At 37.9% G+C, this 17,708-nt stretch overlaps 1 protein-coding gene across 1 annotated transcript in view; it reads left to right on the top strand.

The window, feature by feature from the left end:
* The window catches only part of OXCT1 (3-oxoacid CoA-transferase 1), an 88,967-nt gene that overhangs the window by 55,961 nt on the left and 15,298 nt on the right, over positions 1 to 17,708 (top strand). Inside the window, exon 14 of the mRNA XM_027712704.2 lies at positions 14,456 to 14,545. Coding sequence (XP_027568505.1) covers positions 14,456 to 14,545 — 90 coding nt within the window. The remainder of the gene's footprint in view (positions 1 to 14,455; positions 14,546 to 17,708) is intronic.

Below are 17,708 nucleotides of genomic sequence, written 5' to 3'. Positions count from 1 at the left end.
GCATTAGTTTTCTGAATGTTCCTGTTGACAGATCACACCATTGCCCTTTTGAATACATTAAGAAGGAAGCAATACCACTGTATTTAGCCAAGCAGACCTACAGGTTAGAACCACAGAAATGTAAGCTAATTCCAGTATTATTTAGGCAGCTGATGACATTAAGCCATTCTTTGAACTTTATGTTTTAGCATTAAATAACATATGTAACTTTCATACTGTTGACAAGTTCGATATTTTCAATGGCTTTCAATATGATACGACATCTAGACATGTCTTTGTGTCAGAGATGTCCAGAAACAAATTTTCCTATTAACCTGGTTTCAGGTATTTTTGTCTGCCTGAGCGGTGCTAAAGGTCTTGGGAAAGTCTGTGAAAACTGAAAGCTGAGTACAAAAGTTTTGTCAGGAGGACAAAACTGCGAAAGAATGTCCTATCTCTTGGAAAGCGTTAGTTGAGCCCAGCAGTCTGTAACCTCTCCAGCAGACCTGTGAGCATGGAAGTTGTGGAGCAGTGGTTGGAGCATAAGGTGCTTTTTTTGAGAGAGGACAAAGTCTGATGTGGGAGTACACAAGCAGATGTGGGAGAAAGGATTATGTGAAGGGCTACTCCAGGTGTCTGTGGGCAATTGTAGTGCATGCAGAGGAGTTATGGCTAGGTTGAAATATGACACATAGAAGAGATAAATCCGTAAGAAAACAGTTTTCCTTAACATGTGTTTGCTTAGGTGTTCTCATAGCATAACCTGTTTTTATGGTCATACATCTGAGAACAGCTGGACTAGTGCTGACTAGATCTTTTCAGACCCCACTGATAAAAGTGCTTACTTTTTCAAGACTCTTTTCTATTTGCAGTATCCTCCAGTTAGTATTGTGAAAAAATGAGGTCTGAAAAATTAGTGCTGCCATTACTCCACCACTCTGTGTGCTCTTCCACTGGTGTTTTATGTCTCTTTATAGAACTTGGTGTTTTAAACATAATCTGATGGTCAGGTATACTGTAGGAGTCCATGTATGATGTGCATTAAGGTTATACTAGTTGACTTTGCTTTGTCCTATTCCAGTTTCTTTTTTTTGTCTTGAAGTACTGGAACTAGAATTCAAAAGTGATTAATGCAACTGGACTCCAGAGAGTAACCCACACACACTTAGAAATATAAGGGATAAATCGTATTACATGTTTAACCCTAGATTTGCTATTTGAGCCAAGGCAAAATTATAGTAGTGTAAGTTTTCAAGGAGTTGAAGTCTTAAGTAACTAAAATTGGAGTCCACCTGATTTGGCTCTGATTCTCAAAGTTACCCAAACTCTAATTGCGTATTTTAAATAGCTTGCTTAAAAAAACTTACATGTTGTAAACTGTGTTTTTTCCAGGTGTTTGATGTAAACTATTGTAAATAATCTAAACTATCAGCCTAGTACTGCAGGTGTATGTCAATGAGAGTCTAAGCAAGGTATTTTGCCCTTCATATCAGGCTAAGAACTATTCTTTTGTTTTAACTGGGTGAAGTAGAGCTGGTTTAGTGAAGGCACTTCTTTTATGTTATCTTGTGGTGGCTGTGATGTCTTGTACAAGTAGAAACTAATTGCTTACATAGTGGCTTTTAAAAATTACTCTGAATTATTACATTTTCTGTCAAAATTTTGAAGGTAGACTAGAAAAATTATTTAAAGGTAAATTGTCATAGTATAAACTAAATGTTTTTTTTGTAAATGATATTTAGAAGTTTTTTTGTAGGCGCAGTTCTAGATGATTTTAATCTATACATCTTTTTATTTCAATTGTCAGACAAATTCTAGGTTTTGTTTAGCTGTGTTGCCTTAGTCTGACGTTCTCTTTATTATTTTAGAAAATGAAAGTCACTATATAAATATGTCCTTAGGCTATACTTTATATTCAAGATTTCTTAACTCCTGAGATTTTCTTTGACAATCCTTTGATCCTACTAAAGCAGTGTTGAATGTTTCTGCACCTGGTAAAGCCTTCTGTTTACTCAAGCTGTACACTGAATTTAGGTAGGAAGAACTAGTTTCCTTGCTTTTTTGTTGCTTTTGTAAATTGAAGTGGCAAGAGAAGTATTCTTCAAAATACCCAAGTGAACAAGTAATAAATAAAGATTCCTGCTCTAAAGTATTCCTAGTAAACCAGCAAAAATGCATCTCTGCTTGTAGCTCATGAGGTTGAAATGTTTGGAAAAAAGTACTCCTGAATAGTCATTAATAATAATCATTTTAAGGCCAAAAAATGCCAGTTGTTTCAATCAACCATATTGGTATCTGAGGATATAAAATTTCATGCAGTTACATTTGTACTGAATCTAAGAGCTATTCAATATAGCAGTCATTCTTGAAAAGCAATGTCATGAGCTCGAGCAATTAACCACTCTTTTTTTGCTTGGTTTCATCTGCTTGGGATGGTTATTTGAGTTTTGAATTCCATTCCCGTTGGCTTTTCCTTGGACTTTCCTTATATGTTCCAAAGCTTTTTAGCAAGCAGTGTTCAGGGTTGTTATTCATTATAGTAAATAGAGTTACTTTTTTGATTTAAATTAAAACTTGCAGTTAAAATCAACATATTTTCTCATGCCAGCTTTTGGATTTTTTTCATAGTTCTGTCAATTCTTTATTTGGCAAATTAGTCATGCCCAACAAGCGTTTTCTAAACTTGATAAACTACATCTATTTTTACTTAATACCTCAAGGTGTATTTTTATATCGTTTAAGCATTGAATCAAAATTAATTTTTGCTCGTAATATGTTTACAGTTATCTTTTGAGGAAGAGGTGAAAATTCAACTTTTGCTATATGTAGATAAACTTCAAATTCTACATATTTTTCCCATATAATTAGTTGACTGTCTAGAGCTTGTTTAATTCCTGTTAGAATCAGCTTCCAAAGATATATCACAACTGGAGAATATCAGAATTATTTTTATGGTTTTTTTCAGCTTGCTAGAAACATCTGTGTTGAAGCAAAACATGTGACAGTCTAAACTACTTCTAAAATCTGAACTTTAGCTTGTGTCCTAAATTAGACTGAACAAAAGCACAGCATTCACAGATACTGCAGGCACAAATAATACTTACAATACCCACACAGTCCTTTCAGGGACTAACATTCACTTTTCCAGTATCTTTTTGCACTTTTTACTCTCTTTCAGAATACTTTTTACTATAAAGAAATTAAACTGATTTTTGTGATGATGTTGAAATTCTTTCACTGAAATTTTGTGTGACTTACCTTCCAAGATCTGAATAATCAGAAGATGAAGGTGGCATTTTGTTCTAATGAACAGATTCATTTACACATATATTTCTTGAAACATTGAAGCTTAGGTCGATTGTGATCTTTCTCAAAACTGTGCAGATTTACTTATTACTTCCTTTGGTGCTTTATGTTTTCTAAAAGGTACTGATTTTAGTTTTTCATTCACATATATCAAGAACATTATTTTCCATATCTAATGTTGCTTATTTCCTATGAAGATGGTTCTCCTTTCTGTTTAACCCCAAATTTATGAATAACTGGTATGTTTTCAAAACAGGGAAGTATAAAATCAGACTTTGGGTAGAGTTTGTCTTTTTGTTATCTTTGATATGTACCTTTTTACTTCGTACTACAGCATACAGCACATGGGTCCCTATGGCTTTTTGCTATCTCTATTTTCCACGCTTCCTATCCTTTGGGTGTCTGCAAATTTCTTCTGCAGTAAGTTTTTATTTATCTGTGAGTAAATATGCCCAGTGACACTCCATAAATCCAGCCAGGAGTCTTTCCAATCAGCAGTAATTTCTCCTTGGTTACTCTTATTGAGATCTGTTGGATGGATGATTCTTAATCTGCTTTATTGACATGTCACTTGTATTCTACAGTACAGATTTTTAAGATGGGATTAACCAACCCATAGACATTCAGATCATCCTGTTTTTCTTGTAAATAAGATGATATTTTATTGTCAGTTAAATTTAATTATGAGCAAGATGTATTTCTTTTTTAGTCACAAGATTTGTGTAAGGAAACTTTAAGATATATTTTGTTGTAACATTTTTCACTTCGCTTTTCATTTAGCTTTGGTTAAGCATTTCTTATACACTGTAGCTTTTGAATTCTTGTATTGATGGTATTTTCAGAGGCAAGTAATAGCTCTATGTGTTTTGAATAAGTGCCATCATGAAGCAATCCTTTCTGTTCTATAAGAGCTTGATAACACTTGAGCCCTAGTGCGTGCATGTGTGTATTTACTTGCACTTATTATTAGGAACTGAGCTAAGGAAGTCTCATTGCAATAATTACAGCCCCTTCTTTGCTCTTATCTGTTGATTCTTAATGGAGAGAAAAATCCCATGAGTAAAGGAAGAAAAGAGTGTGAATATTTTAAGCACATGCAGTAAACAATGCTGTTCGCTTAGGCAGAAGTTACTTCCTAAACACTGGTGTTTGTTGGTAATTTTATTCCATTAAGCACTACTATTTAATGGCTTTTTGTCTTCCTCACTTTGGTATTTCTCCAAGTAACAAGAGTGTTTCTGAGGAGGGAAAGGAAAAGGAGGTGGCAAATTTCTGTGGAGCCCCTGGGAGGAGTGTGCAGTTGGGAGAAGTTGGTCGAGAGAGGTCGAAGAGAAACACTGAGGTCACAGGTGTGGAGTAGGGCAGATAGGCCAGAACAGATAGCCCATGACTGCTGGGAGCTATTGGATGGAGCCACATTTCAGTTCATGAGTGCAGGACACACCTGACCTATCTGTGTGTCTCAAGCTAACATCAGAAATTGCTGCTAGCAGGGCAATCCACAGCATGTACAGAGCAGCAGCAAGACCATGCACTCTCACAGCGGTGCTGGCTCCTGTGGCAGTTTAAATTAATTGTCTCACTTGAGCTTTTAGAAGTTGTGGGATTGACTGCACGTAGCCCTCTGTGTACTTGCTTTGTTTGTAGTTCCTTTCCTCTGATGTGTTTCTGAGACCCTCAGAAGCATTTATGAAAGAGTTTCCACTGCCCTTCTGCAGGGGCAAAAGCTTACTACAGAGTACTACAGTTACAACTTGCACAAAGTACTGCTTTTATTTTCTCCATCCTTCCTAGTAGAAGGCACATAACTATGATTGTTGTTGTGACATATATCAGAGGCTGGGCACAGGTCAGAACAAAATACCAGAGCTTCTGCTGTGTTCCTCTGTAACACTAAAACCTCTGTCTTTTTAATACGCATTTCTGAACATCCCTTACCATTAAACAACACTAATATAACTACTGATACAGCTGACATGCTGTACTAGCAGAAAAAGCATAGAAACAATAGTGAAGGGACCCTGCAGCTGGAAGTTGATGAATCTGAAAGCACAAAATGGATGAAATGCCTGTGACATCAGATTTCAGTAGGGAGAAACTTACTACAGGTGAAAAATATAACTGTGCAGCATAACATTAATGAGAAGGTAGCATACTCAGGAGGACTACAAGGGTGTCACAAGGTTAGGCAGGGAGAATATTAGAAGGACCAGAGCCCAACTAGAAATTAATATGGCTACTGCTATAAGAGACAATAAAAAGTGCTTCTGTAAGTACATTAACAGCAAAAGAAGTGCTAAGGAAATTCTCCATCCTTTACTGGATGCAGGGGAAACATAATGACAAAGGACACAGAAACGGCTGAGATACTTAATACCTTCTTTACCTCAGTCTTTTGTAGTAAGACCAGTTGTTTCCCAGGTACTGAGCCCCCTGAGGTGGGAAACAGGGACAGGGAGCAGAATGGAGCCCCCATAATTCAGGAGGAAATGGTTGGTGACATGCTACACCACTTAGACACCCATGGGTCAAGAGGCCAGATGGGATCCATGCAAGGGTGCTGAGGGAGTTGGTGGAAATATTCACTGACCCACTTTTCATCATGTACCAGCAGTTCTGGTTAACCTGGGAGGTCCTCGGTGACTAGAGGTTGGTGGATGTGACACCTGTGTACAGAAGGGCCAGAAGGAGGATCAGGAGTTGCAGGTCTGTCAGCTTGACCTCAGTGCCAGGGAAGGTCCTGGAGCAGATCATCCTGAGTGCCATCATGCAGCACATACAGGACAACCAGGGCATTGGCCCAGCCAGCACGGGTTTGTGAAAGGCGGGTTGCTCTTGCTTTGAGCAACCTGATCTTCTTCTATGACCAGGTGACCTGCTTAGTGGATGAGGCTGTGGCTGTTGGCTGCCTTGACATCAAGTGAAGCTTTTGACACCATTTCCCACAATGTTCTGGAGAAAGTGGTGGCTTGTGGCTAGGATGGGTGGACATTTGGCTGGGTAAAAAACTGTCTGGATGGCCAAGCCCAGAGAGTAGTGGTGATTGGAGTTACATCCAACTTGGGGCCAGACTCTAGTGGTGTTCTCCAGGGCTCAGTATTAGGACCAGCTCTGTTTAATATTTGTATTAAGGATCTGGATGGGGGGGATCCAGTGCACCCTCAGTTTGCAGATGACACCAGACTGAGAGGAAGTGTTGATCTGCTGGAAGGCAGGAAGGATCTGCAGAGGGATATGGACAGTCTGGATTGATGGGCTGAGGCCAGTGATATGAGGCTCAAAAAGGCCAAGTGCTGGGTCCTGCCCATGGATCTCAGCAACCCCAAGCAGCACTGCAGGCTGAGGCAGAGTGGCTGGAAAGATGTCTGGTGGTGGAAGGACATTGAGGTGTTGGAGAATGTCCACAGAAGAGCAACAAAGCTGGTGAGGAGTCTTGTGAGCAGCAGCTGGGGGTGTTCAGCCTGGAGAAAAGAAGGCTCAGGGGAGACCTTACTGCTCTCTACAGCTAATTGAAAGGAGGTTGTAGAGAGATGGGGTTCAGCTTCTTCTTATAACAAGTGACAGTACAAGAGGAAGCGGCCTCAAGTTTTTTCAAGGGAAGTTTAGATTAGATGTTAAGAACAATTTCCCCACCAAAAAGGTTGTCAAGCATTGGACCAGGCTCCCCAGGAAAGTAGTGGAGTCAGCATCCCTGCAGGTATTTAAGAGATGTGTGACACATGTGGCACTTAGTACTCATCTTAGAAGAATACTGAGGACTGATTAATGTGTGTAATTCACAGAGGCAGCCAGGATACATCCAAAGGTGCCAAAGAAGCTGGCCATTTCCTAAGCCACCAGCTGAGTGGCCAGGATTAACAAGCAGCAGCCTCAGGGATGATACTGGGCCTGACACTATTTAGTATCTCTATTCTCTACAAAAAATACAAACCAAATACAATTTTGAGCAAGAAAATTAACTCTAACTTTGTATATTCTTCTGGTGGAGTATAAAATTAATGTTTTGATTGCTAAGATAATGCAGTTAGTTAGCTGAGGAGAAGAGTCACGTAATTTGTGCAGGAGATGTAGTTTAGTTACATAAATCTGGATCATTCTTGGAAAAAAAATCCTTGAATATTAGAAGCAGTAGCCTTAGATTTTAATGCTCTGAATTGGACTAGCCAAACCTAAAGGATTAAAGCATTAATAATGAAATACGATGAAAGAAAATTATACAGATATTCTAAGCTTTATCAAAGAAGATTATCTGAAAAGAAGAAATGAGGAAACCCAATTCCAATTCAATAATAAATCTTTTAATTTACAATCTGTAGAGGTGAGTATAACCTAAGGCATTAGGAATATAATTTTATACATTATTGGTAGTTTTTCTACAGAGCTGCAAAGTACATCTCTTGCACAATTTGGGACGCTTTGACCATGAAGTGAACTGCATATTCATTAGTAAAGACATTTTTAAAAATAAAAGTAAACTGGCAGAGACCAGCTGAGTCCGTGACTGTGTGATGGTTTTTTGGTTTTATTTTTGCCTTTAATTGTTATTTGTAGTGCCAAGTCTGGGAGCAGAGGGCTCCACAGCAAGAGTTTTTCCGACTTGAAATTACCATTTTTAATGATGGAACAAAGGACGAGTCTTCATGAATGCATCCTTGAATGCCTGACAGCGAGGATTCTGTCCTCTCCTCTTCTCCAAGGAGGCCTATTGCAGCCTGTGTGTCACTTGGCTAGAATAGGAGTGTCTTTGCACAAGGCTTATTTTCATTTGGAATCCAAACACACTGTCTAGTAACTCTCCTAGTTCTCCCAGTATTTCTGTTGCACTGAATGCACTAAACTGTCTGTTTTGTTTCAACTTGCAAGAAATTTTGTGAAAGGTATTTTAACTATTAACTGTAAAAATAAGTTAAGGACTACAAATTGGCTAAATTCTGTATGAATAGAAAACACGCAGGTTAATTATGCTCAGTGACTGGGTTTCTCTCAATAGTTATATCAAGTTGTCTGATGTTTAGGACTAGTGGGGCTGCATCAGTATTTGAATAATCAGTTACCTAGAGTCTCCTTGGAAATCTACTTTTCAATGGGACATTGTTTTAATCTGCAGATGTATTAGGTTTTTGCAGACACACTTCTTGAAATTAAGTCTACAGTAGTATATAAACTTGCTGCTTATCTCCCAACAAACGTGCCAGAAAGCCCTGCAGAGCCCTTGCAGCACATAATTACCACCATTGGAAGAGTCCTGGAGCCACAAAGGAGAAAGGGAGCATATTGTGTTAGCTCTACGTCTTCCACCCTTTTGAGAGCTTTCTCTGTCAATTTTCTTCCTGTTTATTTCTCTTCAGACTGCACAGAAGGAATGTAGGAGCTCCTTGATGGTATTTTATTCATACTCTCTTAAATTTTCAATGTGGGAAGTGGCAGCTGTGCATTAGGCATCTGTATAATGAGAGCTGAAGAAATTCTGCCTGTCTCAAAAATACAAGCATATGTCAAAGGACTTCTGATCTGTGGGTTAGTGATAAGAATTGTTACTATGATATGGAACCATCACTTTCAAGAGAGACTAGTATTATGTTAGCAGTAAAATTTAATTATTGCATGCTATGCTGTGTGTTTTGGAAGTGGTATGCGAAGGTAAATGGACAGCTTAATTGTCCCATTACACTGAAAAACACTCGTCACTGGAACGCAAATCCATTTCAATGAAGCATGTCACAGACTGTTTTACATTGCTCCTGAGATGCAGTTTCTTGGTGTATTCATTTGAATTTCACTCTGTCAGTGAAAACTGTTGCCAATGGTTATTTCAAGCTAGGTTTATGGGAGAATAAAAGAATAAAATTTGACCAACTTTCTTCACACATATCTTATGCTGCCTTAATATTCTGATTATGAGAAGTAAAGATGAAAATATAGTTAGTGCACATATTTGTGTGTGTTACATTTTAAGGAAGAGTTATTAATACATTTTGCCAAGAAAAAGCAGTCATTCAAGAACTTACACTCCATTCTTTCAAAAGTTACTTTTAAATTTTGCTTTTCATTTTGTGTGTGTGTTAGGGAATACCTGGTAAGCATTCTTGAAAATCAGGCCATTTTCTGTGTGGCTAAACAGCACAATTAATCCTTTTTTTTTGGATCCTTTAAAAAATACCATTGCTCGATTGTGCATTTAGGGTGTGCTCAGTTTTGTTGCATTCAGCCAGTATTAACTTTTTCTTGTGTTGTTGCATTACCCACTCTACTGATTGAAAAATCCCATTAATGATTTCTTAATTTTTTTTTCTCAGAATAAAATCTAATCCAGCCGTCCTAGTTGACAGTAGAATTACAATAATTCTGTAGGTGGGACATATAAGGACATAAAATCAGTGGAAAATAGGACAGAAATTGTAGTTCAGAACACTTAATCTTGAGCTTTTTCCGTCTTTTTTGATACAATCGTCATCCATTCTTTTTCACTGAAAAAATGGAAAGTGAAATCTGAAAGAGTTGTGGCTTTCATTTTAGAATCAACTACAAACATACCTCTACTTTAAACATGGGACAGGACTGTTAGGAATGGGCAAAAGATTGTCATCTGCGTTTTTATGAAGTTAAAGTAGATGTATGCATATTTATTTTTTTAATATAACCTTCTGATTGGTATCTTTTTTGTACAACCTGAAGCTTTGAGCTAATATGCACCACCCCCCAAAAAAACCAAACAAACAAAACCCAAACCAACCATATGGAACTCCACTGCAATTGACAAGATATTTTTGTTAGATAGGTGTATGTGGCTCTGATGGCCTCCCTACCTGTGCTGTGTGTGTCATTTGATGCTGGCACATCTGTAAAGGCAGATGGTACCTGTACAGAAAGGGAGCGCTGTGTGTCTGATGTGTGTTAGTAGTGCCTACACACCACTGCAGAGAGGGGCAGAGCAGAAACCTTTGGAAGGCTCTTAAGTTCATACTTTTGATTGCAGCGTTAGCACGACTGTGGTCATGATGGCAGTATCTTGTGTCCACTACATTATCTTAATTTCTACTTTTCTCTGTGGTGTTCGTACTGTTCCAATTGCTCTGAACTTTAGTGTCTGTCCCTAGCACGATACAGTCATTTCCTTCCATAAGGAAGCTAAGTCTGGCAATAAATTCTGTACCTGCCACCTAGTTTGTGTCTGTGGCTGTCAGACACAATGCCGACATCTTTAAATTCTTTACTCTCTCATTCTAGGTAGCGTGTTCAAGGTCTTCAGGGGGATGTGTGAAAATCGAGATTGAATGGGAAGCCTGCAGGTTAAACTAGAGGCACTGGTTATCTTCTGTAAGACTTTTTGAAACAGCAGTCTCACTAACTTTGGGCCTGTGAGGCATGTGTATTCTTTTATCTGATAGAAGGAAAGAGAAATTTCAGACTAAATGCTGTTTGTTTAATAGAGTGTAAGGGCTGCTGGCAACATTGGCAAGGACTCTTAACAGGGAAATGGCTCAGTTCCTTTCCAAACGGGTATACATTTTCACCTTGCCTGTCCTTTGATACTCAGTTTTAAGTGGAATTACTCAAGCTGCATTCTAATATGCTTTTACCACTGATAAGTTTTCACTGTTTCTTGAACACATCATTAGCATCTGCTTTGCTGCACTGTTCATGTGATATGTGTTTGTCTCAAAAGATTATGTTACTTTAACTTATCCAGAACTGTTCAGGTGCATTTTATCCTATGATGTTGGGAGTAGCTATAAAATTCAATTACGGAAGAAAAATCCGTATTCCCTGGAGAATGCAGAGGAAAGATTTAAGACACCAACATGGATTCAAGACCTTAATAGTGTTAGAAGGCTCCTAAGTTTTCCTCTTTTCTCTCAGCTACCTCTTTTTAGTCTCTTTGGATGTTCTTATAAATTGTTTCCTGCTTGCTATGACATTTTTCTAGCTTGCTTGAAATACCATTTTGGAAAAACTTCACATTCTCTTGAAAAATATCTTGGCTGTCTCACCCACTCTGGAGTACTCACAAGTTTCCTCTAGAATGCCAGGTTGTCTTGTGTGCCGCATGTGACCAAATGAACAGAAAGGTTTCTGTTTAGGAATTACTGTTAGGCTAAATTAATTCCTCGAGCTCTTTAATGTTATATTTTGACCACTCAAATGATATTCAGATATGAGGACATTAAATGAGAAAGTATGTACCCTTCTCTCATATTTTCTTAAAGATGCCCCATCACCACAATAACAGTCAATTTCTTGTAAGTAGGCATTACAAGAAATTACAGTAATTTTGTGTGGATTTATGATGGTGAAAAAGCAGAAGAGTTGATTACCTCAATTAAAAAAGAAAAATCCATCAGGTCCAAAATTTCTGCATCTTATTTGGACTGAGACTTAGCAAGAAGTGCTGATGAAAACACGATGGGAAAAGCAGAATTCTCACCTTTTGTTGTAACTGAGAAGGTGCAAGCAAATTGTCAGCTTGTGTCCTCTACCTAACACTCTGTATAAATATTGCCAAAATTTCACCTCCCAGGAACCACATGATTAATTCAAAAATCCTTTATTCTCACTTCAAGCTGTTGCTGGTGAAGTGGGTTTTATAACAGTATTTCAAATGCTCTACCAGTGCTCTAAGCCTTTGCTTCTGGTTTCTTAAATTAGCAGCGCCAATGCAATTGGGAACTAACAAAAATCGTCTTAAATAAATAAATGGAGGGGGGGGGGGCAAAAAGGGGCAAAGTGTCTTTTTGGAATCACCTTTTAGTCTTGAATATTTTAATTCAAATTTAGGATGCAGCTGGCCAGTATGATGTGGGGGAAAGTGCAAGTTGTGGTAGTTTGGTAGATGCACTGAGGGCAATGTAAGGCTCTTCTGCTTTGGGTATTCCTCAACATGTAATTACTTGGCTGGTTGCATGTAATGCTTAATTGATTTGCTTCACCAGGCACCACCCTACAGTGATGAATATGTTTTCCTAAAAAGCAGGAGCAGATGAAGCTCCCTCTCTTTGACTTGCATTTTCCTGTTTCTGTGTACACAAAGGGATGATGTCTCTTCTCTCAGTCCTGTATGACTTCTCCAGAAGTAGATTTGTTGTTGACCTTCATCAGCACTTGGTTCTTCAGGTATTTACTTGTTGCTGTAGGTCTTTACTAGTTAATAGAACTAATAGGCCTGGAAAATGAACTAATGGCATTGTCAGGACAGGTACATTGATAGCATAATCCTCAATGCAAACGTATTCTGAGTTACTGGGGAGATAATATGTCATCTTCAGCTTCTGCATTATCTTGTAAGTGAGCCTCTGGCAGGTATGTGAGAGGTCACTGCAGTCTCTCTAAGAGCTCTGTATTTCCAGGTAGGATGGAGAATGATCTGAGCAGTACCAGGAAGCTAAGGACAGAGATAAATACATTTGTATTTGCAAAGAAATATTTAGTAGTCACGATAATTAATATAATTAATATTAAATATTAGTCTGGCCAGAGCAATTCCAAAGGGATTTTTTATAGATATAGGAAGGTGTGATTTATTCTCCTCTCTGCAAACAGTAGAAAAGTATTATTTGGGGGAAGGGAAGAAGGGAGGACAGTGGTGAATATTCCCTTCACTACAATCAAGAGACCATAATGATCAACAGACTAATAAGTTGCTGGCTTGTCAGTTTAATGAGACAAGTCTCTTCCATATGTTTTTATCATGGACCATAGGTACTGATTCTTATAAGGTACTGAATCATATAGCTGATAGAAGGAAGCGTAAGAGAAAAGCTTTGTACTAGCAAGTTTTCCAGTCATTTAACCATAAACTTTTAGGTTTTGTATATAAAACAGCATATGTTGTATTACTGTCCATATAATCAGTCACAGCTTGATGCTGTGACGACTTCCCTGGGGAGCCTGTTCCAGTGCCCAACCACCCTCTGGGTGAAGAACCTTTTCCTAATATCCAAAGTAAATCTCCCCTGACACAACTTCAGACCATTCCCACAGGTCTTGTCTCTGCTTACCAGAGAGATCAGTGTCTGACCCTCTGCTTCCCCTCACAAGGAAGTTGTAGGCTGTGATTATGTTTCCCCTCAGTCTCCTCTTCTCCAAGTTGAACAGACCCAGTGCCCTCAGTTATACGGCTTTCTCTCAAGGCCCTTCACTTTGTTGCCCTCCTTGCATCATGTTTCCTACTAACCTCTCCTATCATGGTGTTCCACTCCCCTTTTTGCCCTCCTCAGCAACTCTGGATTGGTATATGAGGTTGTTGCCATGTTTGATGATTGGGTCTAGTGCTTGTTGTTCAAAAATGATTGCTCTGCTCATACTGATAGAACTTTAAACCTATAGTCATTTCCTGTCAGAAGTGTGCCAAGTTTGGATCTGTTCTAAGATCAGGTGCGTCCAGTTTAAGGTGATGGAAGCAGGCAGGGATTGAATGCTGTAGCACTACAGAAAGTAAAAGTAAAGGTAGCTGAACACCAAGCCGTAAGACAGCTGCTGTCATAACAGGTGCAGTTCTGACACTCTTCGAGAGCAGAATGAGTCCCGAGGCTGAAAGCATTGCTTAGTTTGAGGCACAAACACAAGTGATTACTGAGCCACATTTATTTATTTGCCCATATTCTGAAATGGCCTCTACATACATCTGGAATAGATCAAAACATTGGTTTGTGCTGATACAGTGATGCAAGGCATGACTTTCTAAACTGGCAAGTGACTTTCTAAACTGGAAGGTGGATAGTGCTCAGATGTTCTTGTTACTAGATGTCATAAGCCAAGATTTCTTTTGAGGAAGTAATGACATTTTTATCAATAGGAGGATGAACACTTAGCTTTTCTAGTGACAGAGCCATTGGAACTAAATTCATTGCTCCTCAGTGTCAGTGTCCCATTAAGCCAATGGTACTACTCAGATTTTGGTTACACCCCAGGGCACCAGCCATAGCAGTGGGTCTCCTTGTTCTACTCATCATTCTTCTTCTATTTGCATCATATAGACCCTAGAAAGAGAAAGCTGTTTTCACTCTGGTGAAGCTCTGTTGGTGTTTGAATACAGTGGTTATGAAATAGGTGGGGTTTCAATGCAGGAAAAAGTGACCATGTTGTGCTGTCACTGCAGCCAGAATATTCTCTCTCTCTTTTTTTTTTTTTTAAATAATAAAAATGTTACATTTCCATTAAAATTTAATTTTAGGGTAAGATGGTGAAAGGGATGGGGGGTGCCATGGACCTGGTATCCAGTGCACAGACCAAAGTCGTCGTCACCATGGAACACTCAGCCAAGGTAAGGCTCTGCCACTTCTTTCTAAATGAGTGTTTTGTGCTATACCAAAAAAAAAAAAAAAATAAAAAGAAGAAAGTGGAAAAAAAGAGACATTAATTCTGCTTCTTTGTGAGATTTGATAGTTTTGCTGTTACTTATTATGGTGGTGCAACTGAGGCTAGGTTAGGATGGTTCCTTTCTTCTTGTAAGTGAATCATTCACCATGCGGAAAAAAATGAAATATTAACTTGGTGTTTAAAAGCTGCACATGTTTTTTTAGCTACTTCATGCAAATTTAATGGGGGTGGCAATTGCCAGAGCTAAAGTAGAAGCTGCCCTACTCTTTGCCTCAAAATAATCTGAAAAATGAGGTTCCCCGTGGCTAAATACTTGTTATGATGGAAAGGTATTTACCTTTGAATTGCCAGTCAAATTGGTGCCGACAGCTTAATAGAACAGATCTTTTTGATGAGATGCAGACTGCCTTACATCATTATGTGTTAGTGGTTAATTGAAAGAGTTCTTTGTGGGTGCAGTGCTATAGACATAAGCAGTCCCCCACAAAAGATCGTAGGAAACTCTTCATTTGAATCTTCTAACATGGGACTGTGCAAAATACAAGAAAAATGTACTGAAGGACAAAAATCTCTATACAGAATGTTTAAAAATGCACTTCTTGTTTAAGTTCTGGGTTTCTGGTATTCCAAATTTGTTGTATGTCTGCAACAAGAATTAATGTGTATTGTTGAAAATAAGATCCTTGTCAGAATGCATATAGGCAATCATAAGGAATTTGCATGGTAAGCTATAGCAAATACGTAAATATGAAAGTAAGTATAGTAGCAATTGTGTGATTTTTAATGAGATGTCAAGAATTAATTTTCACTTAAAAAAAAAATTGAAAAATGTAGTAGTTTCACAGTTTATACTAAGCTGTGATCTCCAGGGGCACATTGTCAGTGACAGGCCTGAGTTTAAGCCAACAGTTTTCATGCTGGTACACATAAATAAATAAATGAAATTAAAAAGCAAATTCATCCTTATGACTTGCATCACTAGCCCAGAGCCTCCCAAAAACTACATATGTAGTTATCCATTTGTTCATACATACACTTCGGGTGTTAATGTGATCTCAATAAATATTTATGCTAAATTTCTACTTACTGTGGAATTTGGTTAAGGCTCAGAGTCCAGGAAAGGTGTAAGTATTCAAGCCAGTTTTTCTATTTAGAGACACTATTGCTGAAATATTTTTTCAAAACAGTGTTTGAAAATTGTTTGCTGGGTTTTTTTCTCTGTGAGAGTACTGAAACCTGAAAAAATGAAAGCACAGATAGCTTTACTGTTATGAACGGTCCAGTCATTGAATCATTTATTTTTGCATACATATACCTACTTTGGGCACTAACGTGCATGCTGTGCCTCCTATGCACTTCAGGAGAGCCAGTTACAGGCTTTCATAAATTATTTCTTCTGCTTTTGTGAGGATGCATTGTCAAACTAAACTCTATGCATTATTTTTATTTTATTCTTTTTTTAAAATGGCACTCTTTCCTCTTACCTAGTATGTTTTTGGGGTCTTCATACTAATGCCTCTTGTTTCCTCAAAAGTTAAGATGATAAAAAATAGAAATCTCATGTTTAGAAATCAAAAACTGCCGTTAAAGTTTTCAGGTACTTTTTTTTTTATTTAAAAGACAAGCAAATATAGCACCCGTGAGGCCAGTTCTGGAAGTCAGAAGCCTTTTGTTGGGTGTGACTGCTTTTTAATTTTTTACACTGAAGATTTTCTTGCAAACTTATTGCATCTGAATCTATGTATCAGAGGAGCAGTGTTTCATCCTGCTTAAAGCCCAGTGTGCTATTGAATGAAAGAAATGTCTGCATGTACTGAGACACACTCTTGTCTGTTGGCTTTTGAGTAAAAGGCACAATTCTGTCATCTTACTCTCCAAATAAATAAGAAACCTAGCATCAGATGCCAAAATTTGCTGTATATCAACAACAGTCAAGATTTGATGGATGAAAATACAGTGGAAAACATAGAATATACTCAGTACCTTCAATGGAAATGTTCAAGAGTTGCTGCAATAGGTAGTTCTTGGGCACAGTTTTGTCTTGTGAATGATCTTTCAATCCTTATCAAGATTTTTTGTATAACAGTAATGGCTTGTTAAACATTAAATTTTTCCAAGAGTTTAATAGCCCTTCTCTTTTTAGTACAGACACTGAAGTTTTTAACATAGAAATAGTCTGAGTCCTTGCAGCACAGGCAAAACATAATTTACAGTTAATTATGAGGATGAAACTAGTATCTGTCTTAACACTCAAATACTCAAAGAATTTTCCTCTTTTTAAATTCTGATATGTAGTGTGTTACAGATACAAATAAATACACTCAGTCCCAAATTAACTACATTTTTAATTACCTAAACTTGTATGTGTATTGAAAAACAAAAGATACAGAAGTTGGATGAGAGAACATGGAATGAGATTTGTAGAAGACTCTTCAGCTTAAGAAGCACTATTGAGGAGGGGTAACGAAGAAATATACATGATAATGAGGGCACGGAGAAAGTGGATGCGGAAGGGCTCGTCACTGCCTTATAAAAGAAGTAGGGATACCTAACTGAAATTAGCAGCCTGCATGGTTGAAACAAGAACAAACACTTTTCACAGCCAGCTAACGAAGTTGTGGATGATCAATAGAACGATATAAGATCTCAAATAATTAAGCCTATAAGAAAGGGACTAAACTGCTTTATGAGGTTGAGTTCATCAAGGACAAATAGCATTGCCCAGAAGCAGTCTCTGCATCAGAAAATCTGTGTGTCACAGCATATCAGAAACCAGGAGGGCATATCTGTAGAAGGGTGTTCCAATTTTTGCTCCGTATGCTTAGGTCACTGTGAGACACTTGGGAAATGAACCTGAAGTCTAATTCATTAGCCTCTTTTTTAATTTATTTTTTTCTAAACTACCTCTTTGTTTATAACCATGAAGAAAAAAATAATAGAATAGAAGGTTGTCATTTAATGTCTAGACAGTCACTATGCATCTGTGTCTGATCTGCTAAATACTGCCTGAGAGAATTAAAAGTCAAGTTCTTACCCCCATACCATCATTGACATGTTTTGCAAAACATAGTAAAGTAAGGCTGGTAATTGTTCCATTTTGTGAAAAG

Source organism: Pipra filicauda, unplaced genomic scaffold (assembly GCF_003945595.2).
Source record: "Pipra filicauda isolate LSUMZ 115617 unplaced genomic scaffold, ASM394559v2 scaffold52_size3558583_pilon, whole genome shotgun sequence".
Classification (NCBI taxonomy): Eukaryota; Metazoa; Chordata; class Aves; order Passeriformes; family Pipridae; genus Pipra; species Pipra filicauda.
This window is presented reverse-complemented; position numbering and strand designations above follow the sequence as displayed.